The sequence below is a fragment of the Anolis carolinensis genome, chromosome 3, assembly GCF_035594765.1.
Source record: "Anolis carolinensis isolate JA03-04 chromosome 3, rAnoCar3.1.pri, whole genome shotgun sequence".
In the NCBI taxonomy this organism is placed as follows: domain Eukaryota; kingdom Metazoa; phylum Chordata; class Lepidosauria; order Squamata; family Dactyloidae; genus Anolis; species Anolis carolinensis.
This window is the reverse complement of record NC_085843.1, coordinates 5,688,961-5,706,348: the sequence shown is the minus strand read 5'-3', so window position 1 is coordinate 5,706,348 and position 17,388 is coordinate 5,688,961. Positions and strand designations below refer to the sequence as shown.

General features: G+C 42.8%; 1 protein-coding gene across 1 annotated transcript in view; it reads right to left on the bottom strand.

Annotated features, from left to right (window-relative positions):
- p4ha3 (prolyl 4-hydroxylase subunit alpha 3) overlaps positions 1–17,388 on the bottom strand; it is a 55,097-nt gene that overhangs the window by 21,817 nt on the left and 15,892 nt on the right. The window contains exons 6-11 of the mRNA XM_062974436.1: positions 15,680–15,843; positions 14,816–14,992; positions 9,454–9,518; positions 5,103–5,262; positions 3,197–3,259; positions 1,395–1,463 (exon numbers count right to left, since the gene is read on the bottom strand). Of these exons, the coding sequence (XP_062830506.1) occupies positions 1,395–1,463; positions 3,197–3,259; positions 5,103–5,262; positions 9,454–9,518; positions 14,816–14,992; positions 15,680–15,843 (698 nt within the window). The remainder of the gene's footprint in view (positions 1–1,394; positions 1,464–3,196; positions 3,260–5,102; positions 5,263–9,453; positions 9,519–14,815; positions 14,993–15,679; positions 15,844–17,388) is intronic.

Sequence of the window (17,388 nt, the reverse complement as noted above, 5' to 3'; positions counted from 1 at the left end):
AGAAATGGGGCCACAAAGTGGAGTCCACAACATGCGAATGCGGAGAAGAGCAAACCACAGACCACTGACTGCAATGCCTGAGACTATGCACAACGGAGGACCTTCTCACAACGACACCAGAGGCACTCCAAGTATCCAGCTTCTGGTCAAAGGACATTTAGTATAATGCAAAGTTTTAAACATTACAACTGTACCCTCGGTTTGCTTCTGACACGGTGAATATGTTTGGTGTGGTTGGATTCTGTTGTGCTTTCTTGAAACAACATCCCAAAGGAAGTATTAAAGAGAGTTGCACTTACAGAGGGAACTTCCTAAAGCCAAATGAAGGCTGAGGATACTGAGTTTAAGGGGAGATGGTGGAGTGTGAACGTGTACACGTGTACAGTGGAGTGAAATGAGACAATAGAGAACCGTGGAATCCTGTAGGGAATAATGGTGTCGAGAAGCAGGTCTTGATAAGGGAAGACACCAAGAACAAGGCTGAAAGGTGTGACAAGATGAAGTCTTTGGACTTACCTTAGAGAAAGAGACATAACGAGCAACATGAGTAACAAATGGCATAAAACAAAGTTTTCTATAAGAAGGGGAATTGATTGGGGCCGGGCTGTGGCGCAGCTGGCTAGTAACCAGCTGCTATAAATCACTACTGACCGAGAGGTCATGAGTTCGAAGCCCGGGTCGGGTTAAGCCTCCGACCATTAATAGCCCCGGCTTGCTGTTGACCTATGCAGCCCCGAAAGACAGTTGCATCTGTCAATTAGGGAAATTTAGGGACGCTTTATGCGGGAGGCTAATTTACAACACTATAAAACTGCCAGCAAAACACAAGGAAAGGAACGAGGAAGTACAGCCACTTCTGGACGGTGAAGCAACAGCTCCCCCTGTGGCCGGAATCGTGAAGCTGGAAAAATGTTAAAAATGCCTCAGAGTCTGTGTAATGTATGTTGTTTGTCTGTTGGCATTGAATGTTTGCCATATATGTGTTCATTGTAATCCGCCCTGAGTCCCCTTCGGGGTGAGAAAGAAGGGCGGAATATAAATACTGTAAATAAATAAATAAAGGTGTGACAAGATGAAGTGTTTGGACTTATCTTAGAGAAAGATACATAACGAGCAACGTGAGTAATGAATGGCATAAAACAGAAAGTTTTCTATAAGAAGCAGCTGGGGAATTGATTGAGTAGTAGCTCAATCTAGTGGCTCCTTGAATTACAATTCTTACGTTTTGTGAAGGTGCTCATGTGGATTCGGTTATGACCTCCTGAACACAAGCCATTGGTTTCAATGTTCCCCTTACTAGGGACAAAACTGAGACAAGGTATAAGGAATGAATAGATGGTTGAGAAAGAAGCGTGGTCGATAGAGCAATTGGGGAAAAAACACCACTATCTCACCTTGACGGCAGGGATGCTAAGGTTCGCGTAGATGAAGGCTGTGGATCCACCAGCTTCCACCGAACTCAGCTGCGTAAAAAATAAAAAGAACATTTATTGTTGGTCTTTGTTGCAGAATACTGCATGAGAAAATGAATATTTATGCACAAGTCAAAGAAAAGATAAAAGTGACATTATTATTATTATTATTAAACTTTATTTGTACCCTGCTAGCATCTCCCGAAGGACTCGATGCGGCTTACAAAGGCCAAGGCCTCAACACACAATATAACAATACAAGACAAAAAGCAAATTAAAAACAATTAAAACAGTATAAACAACAAGCAATAACAATACGCTAAAACACAATAGCAATGCAATCTTCCTTTCAATGGCTATATGAACATATAGTTATTTATATTCTCTCTCTCTCAACATTATGACATACAGTAAGGCCCCCGTAACTGCGGAACCCATATCCCCAGTTTCACTTGCCCGCAAAATAGTAAATAGTAATAGAAGTAGGGAAGTAGTAGGGAAAATAGTAAAATGTGTATATAGTTATATAAAATGACAAATATAAAATGCCATTGCATGTTATTTAACTTATGTGTACAATTTATATAAAACAGCAAAATCATGGTTGCTTTTTTGGAATTCTTTTCTGAATATCTTCTTGCCTGGGACAGTTGAATCTGTGGATATGGTCGCCAATCGTTGGAACTCCTAATCACCCAAAATACATTTCTTTTTTTCATGTAAAAAGTCTATAAGAGGGTGTAAAGAGGTGTGTGTTTTTGTTTTGATTTGTGGATGACATGTTTGTTTGATTTTGTTTTAGAAGTCATGTTTGGCTAAGTTTAAAATGGGTAAGTATTGGAGTTGACAATACATGGGGGAAGGTAACCAGCTCAGCATTCTGAGGCAGGTTACCATAGCAACGGGGTACGGAGCCAAACGTCTTTTGGAAAAGAAAAGGAGGGAATGTTTTAAAACCCAGCTCAGTCTGTGATCTGAGAGTCACAGGAGACAGACTGGTTCCAAGTTTAAGGAAACCAGGGAAGTTTAAATCTCAGTCTGTGATTTTTAGTCACAGGATTAAGGAAACCAGGGAGGCAGACCTCTAGTAGAGCCAGACTAAGCAAGTTGGGTGACTTGTTTAGGGTTATGTGTAGAGGCTGTGAAATAGGGGAAGTAATCCCAGTAGATCCAAGTGATCGGTTTATAGTTGGGTTCTGAGAGAAGAAAGTATTTTGGAAGTTAGAACACCTCAACCTCTATTTGTAACAGTTATTTAAGTGCCTTAAAGAAATTACTGAAACCACTAAGCTTTGTACATGAAATAAACTTGTTTTGTTCTTTAAACCATCTAAGTCTCTGTCACACTCATATTCTAAAATAAGCAACCATACCATCTAAAGTAAATAAGAAGAATTAAGTATAAATTATCCTCTGCCTGACATCTCCATAATTGGTGGCAGCGGTTATAAAATCATCATCCAGACATCTTTACATTTTGGTGGCAACTGTATGGTGGGATAGTTAAATATATAATAACTAAAAGGATTCCTCCCTGCCTCACATCTTCGCAATTTGGTGGCAGCGGTGGGATCAAAAGAAAAGGATCAACTCCCTACCTCACATCATCGCAGAGGGATTCACCATATTTCGGAAATGTCACGAATAGCGTTTTTCTAAGCAACCTAATTTATTTGTCCCTTTTTAAGGAAATCTGTTCAGCATTTTCCAAAACACATCGCACGAAAGGAAAGACTGAAAGAAATTCCTTCCTAAATCTCAGAACTGTTTATGAAAATACTTACATAAATCATCAAAGTGGCTATTCGGTTTCCGGATTTCAGCCTGTAAAGGGGGCTTTTTCTTGACTGTAAGAAAAGAACAGAATTGTTCACTGCTTATTCACAACTAAAGGGAGTTTTAAGAGTCGATGAATTTTTTGGCATCGGCAAAGTTGATAACAGCAAGCTTTGGAGATTAAATAACTAGTGACCAGGTTGCCTACACACTAGATTCTTCGCAAGGAGGTCTCAAAATACTCTCACTGAATGTCAATGGTCTTAACTCGCTAAACAAAAGGACAAAAATACATCATAGTTGCCTTGATTAAATAAAAATATTTGTATTCTCTTATATTACAGTATTTCTGGATTGGGAGCTGTGAACTGTCCTTAAAATATGGAGGGAAAATATGTCTGGAGGGAGTATATATATATCAGGAGGATTTGGAGGATAAGGAAGGATAACAGAACTGAGGAATTTATATGAGTAAATATGGTAGCTTATATAAGAAGGTACGGTAACTGCCACCAACGTGAGGTAATGTCTTTTAACGTAAATGATAAATGGTAAATGGTAATGGCTTTCCCCCAGGTGCAGAGTGAGGCAAGGAGACTGATCTTTATGAACAACAACGAAGTTCAAGTTTATTTGTACATAAGCTTGTGGTTGCAATATATAGACGTTTCAGGATCTTGAGTTACAGTGCAGTCTTATTTGTATGAATACTTCTTAAACAACTTCTCTTCAAAGAACAGTGATCTAACTATCACTTTAACAATCAAGCCGTGGATTGATTTTCTTTGTTTTTCTTTTTTTCTTAAAACCGACTCCCTCTAGACTAAACTCCCGGTCAGCTTATATCCTCAGCCTTTCCCTGAATGACAATAAGCTGCCATCTTCTTGTGTGAACAAGCCTCAATTTCCCAGCTTTTCTAAGCTGTCAAAGAGCAACCTCTCTTCAGCTGATTCAAACAGCCCCTAACTTCCTCAAAAGTCGAACAGCAACTAACTTTTTTAAAAAAGGGTTTAAGCTTTAACTGCCAACTAAGCCACACCCCCTTCTCCTCCAAAGAGAGGCTATGTTGCTATGGCAACCTGTTGTATACTGTTTCCAGCTGGCTTCTATGCGAGGCCTGCCTTTGTTAATATATAACTCCTTTTTTTTTAACAAACAAATAAAATCAAATTAATAATTTCTGTTAACTCATAACATCCTTACAGGAGCAGACAGCAAAACAATTTAAATCAATGTAAAATCAGGGATGGAATCTTCTCAATTGAAATGTGTTGGGAAAGAGTTCCAGGGTGCATCCACACTGTATAATTGATGCGGTTTGATGCCACTTCCTCCGCTATGGCTCAATTCTATGGATGGAGCTGCAGTTTGGTGAGGCAATAACACTCCTTGGTAGAGGAAGCTAAAGACTTTTTAACACTATAGTTTCCAGTATTCCATAGCATTGAGCTATTGCAGTTCAATTGGTGCCAAACTGAATTAATTCTATTGTGTGGATGCATTCTAATACTAAGTAGGGAAAAGTTAAAGACCTTTTAAAACTGGTTTAAAAGCAGCCCAAACAGTTTAAAGGCCCGAGTTCGAATCACTGCTTGGCCATGAAAGCTCCCAGTGTGATCTTTGGCAAGTCACACACTCTCAGCCTCAGTAGAAGACAAAATAAAATGTATAGGGACACAATGTATCTTATGAAAACCTTTTTTTTATATTTATATACACACACATACATATATATGTGTGTGTGTGTACACACACTCATATGTAATTTGCTTATTTCAATAGATTCAAACTTATCTCCTTACATTTGTCCAACACATCTACACACTGCAGCCAACACACTAATATATAGCGAGACATAGTTTGCAAAGCTTTGCTCTGTAAGTTTGCATAAGCTTTGCAAGAGGAATACTCACTGTGGCATGGTCAAAATGGGGTTCGTAGTGTCCCCCCAACCCGTAGTTCACCACTTGCAGGTATTCGGCGTAAGGCGGTTGGGTGTTCAAGGCAGTAAGGGCTGCGATCCGGCGATCCAATGCCAAGATCATTGGATCCAAGGTGTCTTTCAGCCAGGCACTGAAATAATAATAATAAGTAATAATTATTAAATAATAACCATATATCTGCCTAGAAGATCAAGGGGCAGAGGACTCTTACAAGTAAAGCAAGCAGTCAAAGAAGAAGAACATGCCCTGGCAGAATATGTAAAGCAAAGTGAAGAACCTGCTTTGATTGAAGTCAAAAATCAGAAACTCCTCAAAGCACAGCAGACAAAAAACCAGTACAAGAAAACCGCACTACAAACTAGAGCTGACAGCTGGCACAACAAAACATTGCATGGGAAGTTCCTTGACAAAATTCAAGGAAAAGCTGATAAGGAGAAGACCTGGCTCTGGCTCACAAATGGGACCCTGAAGAAGGAGACAGAAGGCCTGATCCTTGTAGCCCAGGAGCAAGACATCAGGACAAAGGCAATTCAGGCCAAGATTGAGAAATCATCTGATGACTCAAAATGCAGACTGTGCAAGGAAACCGACGAAACCATTGATCACATCCTCAGCTGCTGTAAGAAAATGGCACAGACAGACTACAAACAGAGGCACAACTATGTGGCCCAAATGATCCATTGGAACTTATGTCTCAAGTACCACCTCCCAGCAGCTATGAACTGGTGGGATCACAAACCTGCAAAAGTATTGGAAAATGAGCACGCAAAGATACTGTGGTACTTCCGAATCCAGACTGACAAAGTTCTGGAACACAACACACCAGACATCACAGTTGTGGAAAAGAAAAAGGTTTGGATCATTGATGTTGCCATCCCAGGTGACAGTCGCATTGATGAAAAACAACAGGAAAAACTCAGCCGCTATCAGGACCTCAAGATTGAACTGCAAAGACTCCGGCAGAAACCAGTGCAGGTGGTCCCGGTGGTGATGGGCACACTGGGTGCCGTGCCAAAAGATCTCAGCCAGCATTTGGAAACAATAGGCATTGACAAAATTACAGTCTGCCAACTGCAAAAGACCACCCGACTGTGATCTGCGTGCATCATCCGAAAATACATCACACAGTCCTAAACGCTTGGGAAGTGTCCGACTTGTGATTTTGTGAAACGAAATCCAGCATATCTATCTTGTTTACTGTGTCATAATAAAATAATAATATTAATATTATTATTAATCAGGATCTGCACGCATCATCCGAAAATACATCACACAGTCCTAGACACTTGGGAAGTTTTCGACTTGTGATTTTGTGAAACGAAATCCAGCATGTCTGTCTTGTTTGCTGTGTCATACAATAATAATAATAATAATAATAATAATAATAATAATAATATGCCTTTTGTTCCTTATGTGCCTATCATTAAGGCTCAAGGTGGGTTACAACACAGAGATAAAATATAACAGATAAAATCATGAAACCAATAGACATGGAGGAGAAGAACTAAACAAGTTCCCATGACTAGCAAAAAATGCTGGATGTCTTTGAGGAAAATTCACCTTGATTTGGGGGAGTTGTAGTTCACGCTACAGCCAGAGATCACACCGAACCCAACCGATGATGCATCCAGAGCAAACTTGTCCAACAAAATAAACTTTAAGTCCTGATGGAGTTTTCTGGGGGTTAACCTGGCATGATGTGAGTTGTAGTTCGCCCACAATCTTATGCATTTTGGATAATTAAAATTGACTTTTTCAAATAACCCAGGCAACACCAGGGACCCAAACTAGTCTATATATATAAAAGGGTAATGAAATTTCGGCCTAGGACAAAACAACAAAACTACACATCCCAAAAACACTAAATTTGGCAGCACAACCCCTCATCCATGCCTCTACGTTCATACAACAAAAAGCTCCAGCTACTCCAGAAAACGGCCAGGCTTTGAGACTGCAAGGCTATTCACTGCTATTCAACCTGACCAACAAAGGATTCCCATAAGCCACAGCAACGCGTAGCCAGGCAAAGCTAGTATATATATATAGAGAGAGTGAGAGAAAGGGCCTTGTCTTAAATCTTTCCCAGAATGTGCCGTTCCACACCCGGAGATTAATTGGCTTTAAATTCCTTCATCAGCAGGCGGCTCAATTAGTTTTACATCCGGCTTTGCAAACCCAGCCAAGCACCTTGTTATTCTTTCCTGGAAAAACCAGAGGAGAAGCAAGAGTTAAGGCTTCGCTCATCTTCCTGTTCTTCAAAAGCCAAAGAATGAAATTCCAGCGGTTTTGCAAAAATAATAATGAAGTTGGATCTCTCTCTGCTGGGAATGAGATCATGCTGGAACATAATATTTGCCCGCAGTGCTGCGCAGCCATAGCAAAGGCGCATCTCATCCATTGTGAGCAAATTGCAAGAAATCCCCGTCTTGGAAAGTCATTTTTTCCCCTGATTTAAGGAAACTTCTGGGGGAGCGGGAAATGGCAAATGCAGCTGTTGGAGAGGAAGATTTTGTCTTGTTTGCAGATTATAGCAAAAGGCTTTCCCGCAAACAACTCCAGCTCAGTGCTTTGAGGGAGTCTCCAAGAAGGTGAACACATCCAGGTCTTATGCCAAGAAGGCAAAGAGAGATCAGAAGTCTACACTGGAGATTGGATGCGCTTTGGCAGCCCTCCAATGCAATTGTGGGAGCTGTAATCTTGCAAAGTCCTTCGCCTTTTCTTCCAAGGTGGGCTAGTTTTTTCCCCCAAAGTACAAATCCCATGGTTCCATAGCTGTGCTGGTACGGCTGTACCAGAAGCTCCGACTTTATTTTCTTGCTGCTAATGTTTGCAGTCATAGGACAGGCTGCCTGTCAATCATCATTAAGTTTGGTTCCGCCCCTTGTTCAGGGCTCTGGGAGGTCAGTCTCACTTAGGAAGCTAAGCTATAGGACGTAGACTAGCTCATCCTGTAGAAAAGCTTCATATATCAAGAACATCCGGGGATATAGAACATCTGAGGAAACAGAAATTCCAGGGGAAAAGGTCCCAAACGTTCTGGCTAAGAGCTCACAACCTCTCAGCCTCACAGCTGCTGAGGGAAACAGCCCTAAAGTTTCCATAGAAACCTCAGAGAGAGAACAGCATCACGCAACCCCAGCTGAAACATCTGCAAGCCTTGGTTGGTAGGTCCACTCGATAGCCAGATGCATTTGGAATCGGTAGTGGGTCCCACATCAGCTAGGCCCATATGATGGACAGCCTGGGAGAGATTATAAGAGGGTTTTCACAGTTGTCCAAAGCCAATTGCCTGTCCCCTGGGAACAAGGCTGAAAGGGCCAACAGTTTATTAAGGAAACTTTGAAGTGTTATTTGACTCCTTGAAGATTTATTATTTGTTCATCAATAAAGACTTTGTTATCACATTAAAGACCCAAAGGACTATCCTTGTTCAGGAAAATTCTCAGCAACCTCTCTTTCGAGGCGCCCCGGCTTCCCGCTGGGCATAAAGTATACGTCCTATACAAAGACAATAGTTACAGGCCCAGCACTGTAGCCATGGCAGCTAAAGTGGCATCGAACTGCACTCATTCCACAGTGTAATCAGAATTCCTGAGTCAGACTAGATGCCCTTTGGGTGCCCATTCTCACAATATTGGTATCAGACTGCATGCCCTTTGGTTGCCCTTCCCACAATGCTGGGCTCTGGGGTCAGACTACATGCCCTTTGGGTGCCCCTTCCCACAAGAATGAGCTCTGGGCCTGATCAACGTGTAAAAAGGTCCAGAGGAGCTTTAGACTGAGCTGACTGGGAAGGCCTTTTCCATTCCTCTCCCACAAATTAAGTTAGAACAATAAACTTGGAAAGTAACCCCCAAAGGCTATCTAGTCCAATCACATTTTCCTCTGCAGGAAGACACTATCAAATCCCTCCCGACAAATGGCCATCCAGAGTCTGCTTAAAGACCTCCAGAGAAAGAGACTCCACCAGACATTAGAGTTGGAAGGCATCCCCAATGGCCATCCAGTCCAACCCCATTCTGCCAGGCAGGAAGACACAATCAAAGCCTTCCTGACAGATAGCCATCCAGGCCCTGTTTAAAAACATTTAGAGGAGACTCTTCCAAATAGGCCTTACCATCAGGAGGTTCTTCCTAATGTTTACGTGGAATCTCTCTCCCCCCCCCCCCCCCCGCAATATGGATCCATTGCTCCTTTGTGTCCCAGTCTCCAGAGCAGCAGAAGACAAGGTTGCCTCCTGCTCTGTAGGACAGCCTTAAACCTGAATTGGACGCAGGGTTATTCCGTAAACAAAGCAGAACAAAATGGAACTATGCATTACCTTTTGCTGATCCGGTAGTCTGCTTCCTGCTGCTTTTCTCCAGAGGCAACCACCGATCTCTGTAGCTGTAGAGGAGCACGGAGAGAAAGACATATTTATTTGTTTAGTTAATAATAATAATGCCTAGAAGATCAGGGGGCAGAGGACTCTTGCAAGTCAAACAAGCTGTCAAAGAAGAAGAACATGCCCTGGCAGAATATGGAAAGCAAAGTGAAGAACCTGCTTTGATTGAAGTCAAAAATCAGAAACTTCTCAAATCACAGGAGACAAAAACCAGTACAAGAAAACCGCACTACAAACTAGAGCTGACAGCTGGCACAATAAAACATTGCATAGAAAGTTCCTTGACAAAATTGAAGGAAAAGCTGATAAGGAGAAGACCTGGCTCTGGCTCACGAATGGGACCCTGAAGAAGGAGACAGAAGGCCTGATCCTTGCAACAGCAAAAACTCAGCCGCTATCAGGACCTCAAGATTGAACTTCAAAGACTCTGGCAGAAACCAGTGCAGGTGGTCCCAGTGGTGATCGGCACATTGGGTGCCATCCCAAAAGATCTCAGCCGGCATTTGGAAACAATAGACATTGACAAAATCACGATCTGCCAACTGCAAAAGGCCACCCTACTGGGATCTGCACGCATCATCCGAAAATACATCACACAATCCTAGACAATTGGGAAGTGTTCAACTTGTGATTTTGTGATACGAAATCCAGCATGTACATCTTGTTTGCTGTGTCATACAATGTCGTTATGTCAATAATGATAATAATAATAACAACCACAATAACAACAATAACAACGATGATGATGATATTGTTATGTGTGTTGTTGAAGGCTTTCATGGCCAGAATCACTGGTTTGCTGTGAGTCTTCCAAGCTTTCTAGCCATGTTCCAGAAGCATTCTCTCCTGATGTTTCGCCCACATCTATGGCAGGCATCCCCTGAGGTTGTGAGGTCTGTTGGAAACTAGGCAAGTGGGTGTTGTGGTTCAGTCTAATGATGAAGGTGGATTTAGGGTTTTGCAGGCTGGCCAAATGCTGAAGAGAGGAATCTTGAAGGCTCTGGATGTTGGAAATGTTGATTTGTTTGATGCTGGAAATGTTGATTTGTCTGATGTTGGAAATGGGGAATTGCCAGTGAGGCCGCAGGCCAGCAATGAAACAGAAACTATTGATAAGGGTGACCTTTCCCAGGAGTTCGAACATTAACAAGTTCCAGGTGTTTCGGGCAGTGACTCAGAGGAGTCCTCCTGATATAGAGATTCAAGGTTAACATTAAAGGTTTGCCCCAGACGCTGGCAAATGCATGGGAATTCAAGGGCAGAGAAATGCCTTTCTGGCTTGTAAACATTGGTAAACACAGGAGAAAGAGAGAAAGATTTCAGATGTAGCAACGTTGATTTTTGGTAGCTCATCTCCTGCCAGGTTATGTTCAATGCCTGGAAACTATGTTTTGGACTCTAATCTGAAGCTCATAAGAATAATTTCCTATATCGGAGACTTGGATTTATATTCTATGAGTTGCTTTTACTATTGGATTACATTGCTTTTATGGACTGCCATTGCATTTGGAAGTTTGCTTTCTTTACTGCTTTTTATTGGATTTTGCTATCTTTTATTAATAAACTGTTTATAAACTGGAGAGTGTGTTAAGAGAAAGGTGAACCAGTAGCAAGGTGCAAAAGTGGGGTTTATATTGTCAGAGCGCGCGGTTTGGATAAACATACATGCAGCGGAAGATCAACGAAGAATCACTGGCACCAATAAAGAGGCTGAAGCCTGTTTGGCTATCTACAAAAGATTTACTAACAAACGGATAACTCTCAAGACGATATATACAGACAGAGTGCAAAGAGCAGAGGGCAGAGGGAAGAACAGATAACACAGGGAGCTATTTATAACCACCTCTGCTGTCTGATGCAATGCACAGTTAACTCTTTACACACTCTCATAGTGGACAGTAGACAGTGCATGATGCAATCTCTAGCTCACATTGCATCACTATAACTCAATTACATTTAAACAACTTTATATACAATCATTCCCACTTCAACATATATATCTGTGGAGAGAGAAAAAAAACTCTTGTCTGCCTGAGGCAAGTGCGAATCTTGCCGTTGTCCAGCTTGATTAGCATTGACTGGCCTTGCAGCTCCAAAGCCTGGCATCAAAATTGTGTTGAGATAGTGCTTGCAGTTCTGGGGGGACTCTAATTTTTGCTTCCCATAGACTTGGCATGGGGGATTTATGAGTAAATCAGGCTTTATTTTTTGACTGGGGGTGGTTTGGGTTTGAACATAGGCATGGGCAAACTTCGGCCCTTCCTCCAGGTGTTTTGGACTCCAACTCCCACCATTCCTAACAGCCTACCGGCTGTTAGGAATGGTGGGAGTTGGAGTCCAAAACACCTGGAGGAAGGGCCGAAGTTTGCCCATGCCTCCTGCAACACATGGTCCTAATTTGACCGATTCAGAAGTTGCTTTGGAATTATTCCAACTCCGGCGGCGGTTGAGAGTTAAATTTCTGAAAAGCCGACACTTGGAAATAAGAGAAGGAAAAAATGAAATTCCACTCCCTTGGCTGAAATCATGCTTTCCGCGCCCCATGCCTCGGCCTAGTTGCCTCAGCAACCGCAAAACCCCAAATAATGCAGAGATTATGCACTTCATCCATCACGTAGGCAGCAGGGCATTCGTTCTGTGGTTCCACGTTAAGCCCGTCTGCTCTCGGCTGGGTGGATTCAGGCTCTCTCGTCAAATACGATATCTCTCCAGGGAGAAAGAAATGCATGGCGTGAGACTGGGCTCATAGACGAGGGTCGAATGAAAAGTAATGCCTCCGCCTTCGTTATTTGAATTTGGATGAGAGTATTTTAATAAATCAAACGCAGGAGAGAATGCTTTTGGAACATGGCCAGACAGCCCAGAAAACACACAACAACCCTGTTTTAAAAGGACTGTTTATTCCCTCTGTAAGAAGCCAGAGAGACTACTGTATATATTGTTGCTCTGTTCGACCTATTGAACTGAAGTTACTGTTACGTGCCACGGAGCTGAGTGGCACGTTATTACACTGCAGGGTAAACTTAGGTTCAAAAGCCTATTTATTTACATCTACAACACCCAACAATTGAATAGTTGACATCTGCTCACCCACAGAAAACCATATTTAGTAATCTTGAGCTGATGTGGTCTATCCAATGCAATTTTTTTTTTGAATCAGCATCCCAAATAACCCCAGGAACAGGCCTCGAAATGAAAGCACTAGGGACATTTTTTTTTTGGTTGGGCTGTGTTATTATCCTTAGTAGTGACCATATTTTAGTTCTTGTGGACCACTGGTGGTCCATGTATCACAGGTTGGGAACCACTGCTCTCCAAGCCTTGCCAAAGAAACCATGAAACAGGAACAAAGAGAAGAAACTATGTCATTGTTAGACCTTGTGCTTTATATGCACACGACTGTTTCTGATGACCAAGTGAAAGCTCAATTAGTGCAAAATCCGCAGACTCCATGGCCATGATATGGATTTGCTGCGGAGACGAAGAGACGTCTAAGATTTCAACCCAAATAGTTCAGCAGATTCCCCTGGTTGACCTACTGATTGCATGTACAAGGTGCGCTCTGGAAGTACGGTGTGGTGTTTGGAGGAGAAGGTGAGGATTTAGGTGGTCATCAAAAGCTTGGTGCATTAGTGTGATGGAAGATTCAAGAGAAGTCTTCAATAGACATCAGAACAACATGTGTTTGGTTGAAAACTTCTTGCTAATTCACAGTGCAGAAAGGAGATAAGAAGAAAGCAGATGTTAACAGAAAGAAATTTCTGCCAATTATGGAAACTTCGAGGGCTGAATGAAAAACAATGCCTCCAACTTCGTTACTGGGTTTGGATGGGAATATTTTAATAAATCAAATGCTTAGAATGTGCTCTTGAACTACCACTATTCACTTTCCCACACAATCACCAGACAATTGGATACATTTCTGCCAACGATGAGCAAGTTTTCTGAAGCCGTCACGGAAGAAGTCGACACTCTGTTTCCGCAACCAACGTCTCACAGGACCCATCGTGCACAGATCTTCCGAGAGCCAAGCAAAGCAATAATGTGACCCACACGTTCTTGTGAAATGCCGATGATGCTTGACATTTCTCTCTGAGTGATACGACGATCGTCCTGAATACATCTGTCAACCTTTTGCTTCTGAAACTCAGTGGTTGCAGTCACAAGATGTCCAACTCTTTGTTTGTCACGCAAGTCAGATGTTCCCACCTCAACATCTTTAAAGTTACTCGCCCAAAGACGCACAGAACTCATATCAACACAATCACCCTAAACAGCTTGCATTCTCTGATGAATCTCTTTTGGGGTGACACCGTCTGCGGTCAAGAATTCAGTGACTGCACATTGCTTAAGTCGCATTGACTGACCGTCTGCGCAGGGTTCTAGACTTCGCACTTTAACAACACAACAGCTCAATGCTAAGGCTTCCCCGTCTGCATAGGGTTCTAGACTTCGCACTTTAACAACACAACCGTTCAATGCTAAGGCTTCCCCGTCTGCGCAGGGTTCCAGACTTCGCATTTTAACAACACAACCGTTCAATGCTAAGGCTTCCCCGTCTGCGCAGGGTTCCAGACTTCGCATTTTAACAACACAACCGTTCAATGCTAAGGCTTCCCCGTCTGCGCAGGGTTCCAGACTTCGCATTTTAACAACACAACCGTTCAATGCTAAGGCTTCCCCCTCTGCGCAGGGTTCCAGACTTCGCACTTTAACAACACAACCGTTCAATGCTAAGGCTTCCCCCTCTGCGCAGGGTTCCAGACTTCGCACTTTAACAACACAACCGTTCAATGCTAAGGCTTCCCCGTCTGCGCAGGGTTCCATACTTCGTGCTTTAACAACACGACTGTTCAATGCTAAGGCTTCCCCCTCTGCGCAGGGTTCCAGACTTTGCACTTTAACAACACAACCGTTCAATGCTAAGGCTTCCCCGTCTGCGCAGGGTTCCAAACTTCGCATTTTAACAACACAACCGTCCAATGCTAAGGCTTCACCATCTGCGCAGGATTCCATACTTCGCACTTTAACAACACAACCATTCAATGCTAAGGCTTCCCCGTCTGCGCAGTACTCCATACTTCGCACTTGTAACAACACAACTGTTCAATGCTTGTTGACTTCTCATCCCAGATCAGGAGATACTGGCCTCAAAAGCCATCTCGGGAGTACAAAGTTTCAACCCCTTCTGAATCTTTTTCTGGCTACAAGCCTATTATTATTATTATTATTATTATTATTATTATTATTATTATTATTATTATTTCAAGTCACCCTCTCTCGTGCTCTTCCTTCTTACCCAAGGGGCGGCCAAGGCTTTGATGGTCTCAGCTTCGTTGTCACTGACAAAGTCGTGGTAAAGGGCCAGGTAGGGCTTCAGGTGGACAACCTCCCTTTTCAGCGGCTGGAGAAACAACAACGGGTCGCCATTCGTCTCGAAGGAGCAGGACAACATGGGGCTCTCATAATGGCTCGGCTGAAAGAAAAAAAATCCCAGTAATATTATTTATTGCTCTTTCCAAATATTCAGTTCCAAATAAAGTCATATTTTGGATTGCAAGCTGCCAAATCTCCCTATTCTGGAAGATATAGTCCTACAAAAGGTGCATCTTGCACTGCAGAATGGATGGATGCAGTTGGAGACCACTTTAGCCGTGTCTCAGTGCTATGGGAGTTGTAGTTTGTTAACACACCAGCACTCTTTGCCAAAGAAGAGGGTTTTTTGGGGTTCATCTACACTGTAGAATTAATGCAGTTTGACACCACTTTCACTGCCATGGCTTAATGCTATGGAAGTATGGAATTGGTGGTTTTTCCATATGTTTAGATTCTCTGCCAAAGAGTGTTGTTGCCTCACCAAACTACAACTCCTAGGGTTCCATAGCATTGAAAGTGGTATCAAACTGCATTAACAGGACAGTGTAGATGCCCTTAAGTCTTCTTTGGGGTGCATCTACACTGTAGAATTAATGCAGTTTGATACCACTTTCACTGCCATGGCTCCATAGCACTGAAAGTGGTATCAACAGGGGCGGTTCAACCATTAGGCGAAGTATGCGGTTGCTGAAGGCGCCGTCCTCTAGGGGGCGCCGTTGAGGCACCTCTGGGTATCAAACTGCATGAACGTAACAGTGTAGATGCCCTTAAGTCTTCCCACACTCACCTGAGAGCCCAAAGTCTGGCACAACCATTCGTAAGTGTCTCTGGTTTCGATGTGGGTCACGTTGGGCCTCTGAAGGGCCACTTCTTCGCTCTCATCATTGGGCTTGGCTACCAAAAGCTTCTCGTATTTTAAGACATTCCTGGCCATCCTCTTGTTGCTGGGATCTAGGAGAGAGAAGAGACGTCAATGGCAGCTGGAGAACAATGTGTTAGTCTGCTCCGGGTTTGAGTCCGAACTTTAAAAGGACATTATCAAGAATGCTGAACCCAATAAACAAATTAGCTCTTAAAACCTGTTTCATAACAACACTTTTAGATGGCTCCCTAAAAAGGAGCGGATTCACAGCCCTCCTAGCATAACAGCCACCAATTATCACTGTCCAAACGTCAACGGATGTTTGTTGTTTACTCTGAAAGTGCAAGAAAAAAAAGTTGGCTCGCCAGGGAGATTAGGCAAGCACCCACCCGGTTAGTCTTTCGGACGAGCCTAAAAACTTGGCTCTTCCCGCAGGCCTTTGGAGAATGAATATTCCTCCCTAAGACGGATCCCGATCCAGTGACTATTACTTTATTCTATTCCTTCAGCTGGAAATAATTCCAATCGTCTACTTCATCCCAGGTTTTCCTGTTGACGGTAGCATTTTGGTCACCTACCTCTTTTACCAGTTTACAATATATGCACCAATGCACTTTGGCCCAGTTTGTTTTTATGAATTTTCTTCACGTTTTTAAATTGCGTGTTTTGATGTCATTGTTATTTTACTATGTTTACATGTATAATTGTATTTCATTTGATGTGTTTTTATTTTCTAACAATGGTAACTACCTAGGCATAGCTCCATGTAAGCCTCCCCGAGTCCCCTCAGGGAGATGGACGTGGGGTATAAAAATAAAGTTGTTGTTGTTGTTGTTGTTGTTATATTATTATGACACAGCAAACAAGATAGATATGCTGGATTTCGTATCACAAAATCACAAGTCGAACACTTCCCAAGTGTCTAGGACTGTGTGATGTATTTTCTGATAATGCGAGCAGATCCCAGAAGGGTGGCCTTTTGCAGTTGACAGATCGTGATTTTGTCAATGTCTATTGTTACCAAATGCCGGCTGAGATCTTTTGGCACAGCACCCAATGTGCCGATCACCACCGGGACCACCTGCACTGGTTTCTGCCAGAGTCTTTGAAGTTCAATCTTGAGGTCCTGATAGCGGCTGAGTTTTTCCTGTTGTTTTTCGTCAATGCGACTGTCACCTGGGATGGCAACATCAATGATCTAAACCTTTTTCTTTTCCACAACTGTGATGTCTGGTGTGTTGTGTTCCAGAACTTTGTCAGTCTGGATTTGGAAGTCACACAGTATCTTTGCGTGCTCATTTTCCACAACCTTTGAGGGTTTGTGATCCCACCAGTTCTTTACTGCTAGGAAGGTGGTACTTGAGGCATAAGTTCCAATGAATCATTTGGGCCACATGGTTGTGCCTCTGTTTGTAGTCTGTCTGTGCGATTTTCTTACAGCAGCTGAGGATATGATCAATGGTTTCGTCGGTTTCCTTGCACAGTCTGCATTTTGGGTCATCAGCTGATTTTTCGATCTTGGCCTGAATGGCCTTTGTTCCGATGTCTTGCTCCTGGGCTGCAAGGATCAGGCCTTCTGTCTCCTTCTTCAGTGTCCCATTTGTGAGCCAGGTCTTCTCCTTATCAGCTTTTCC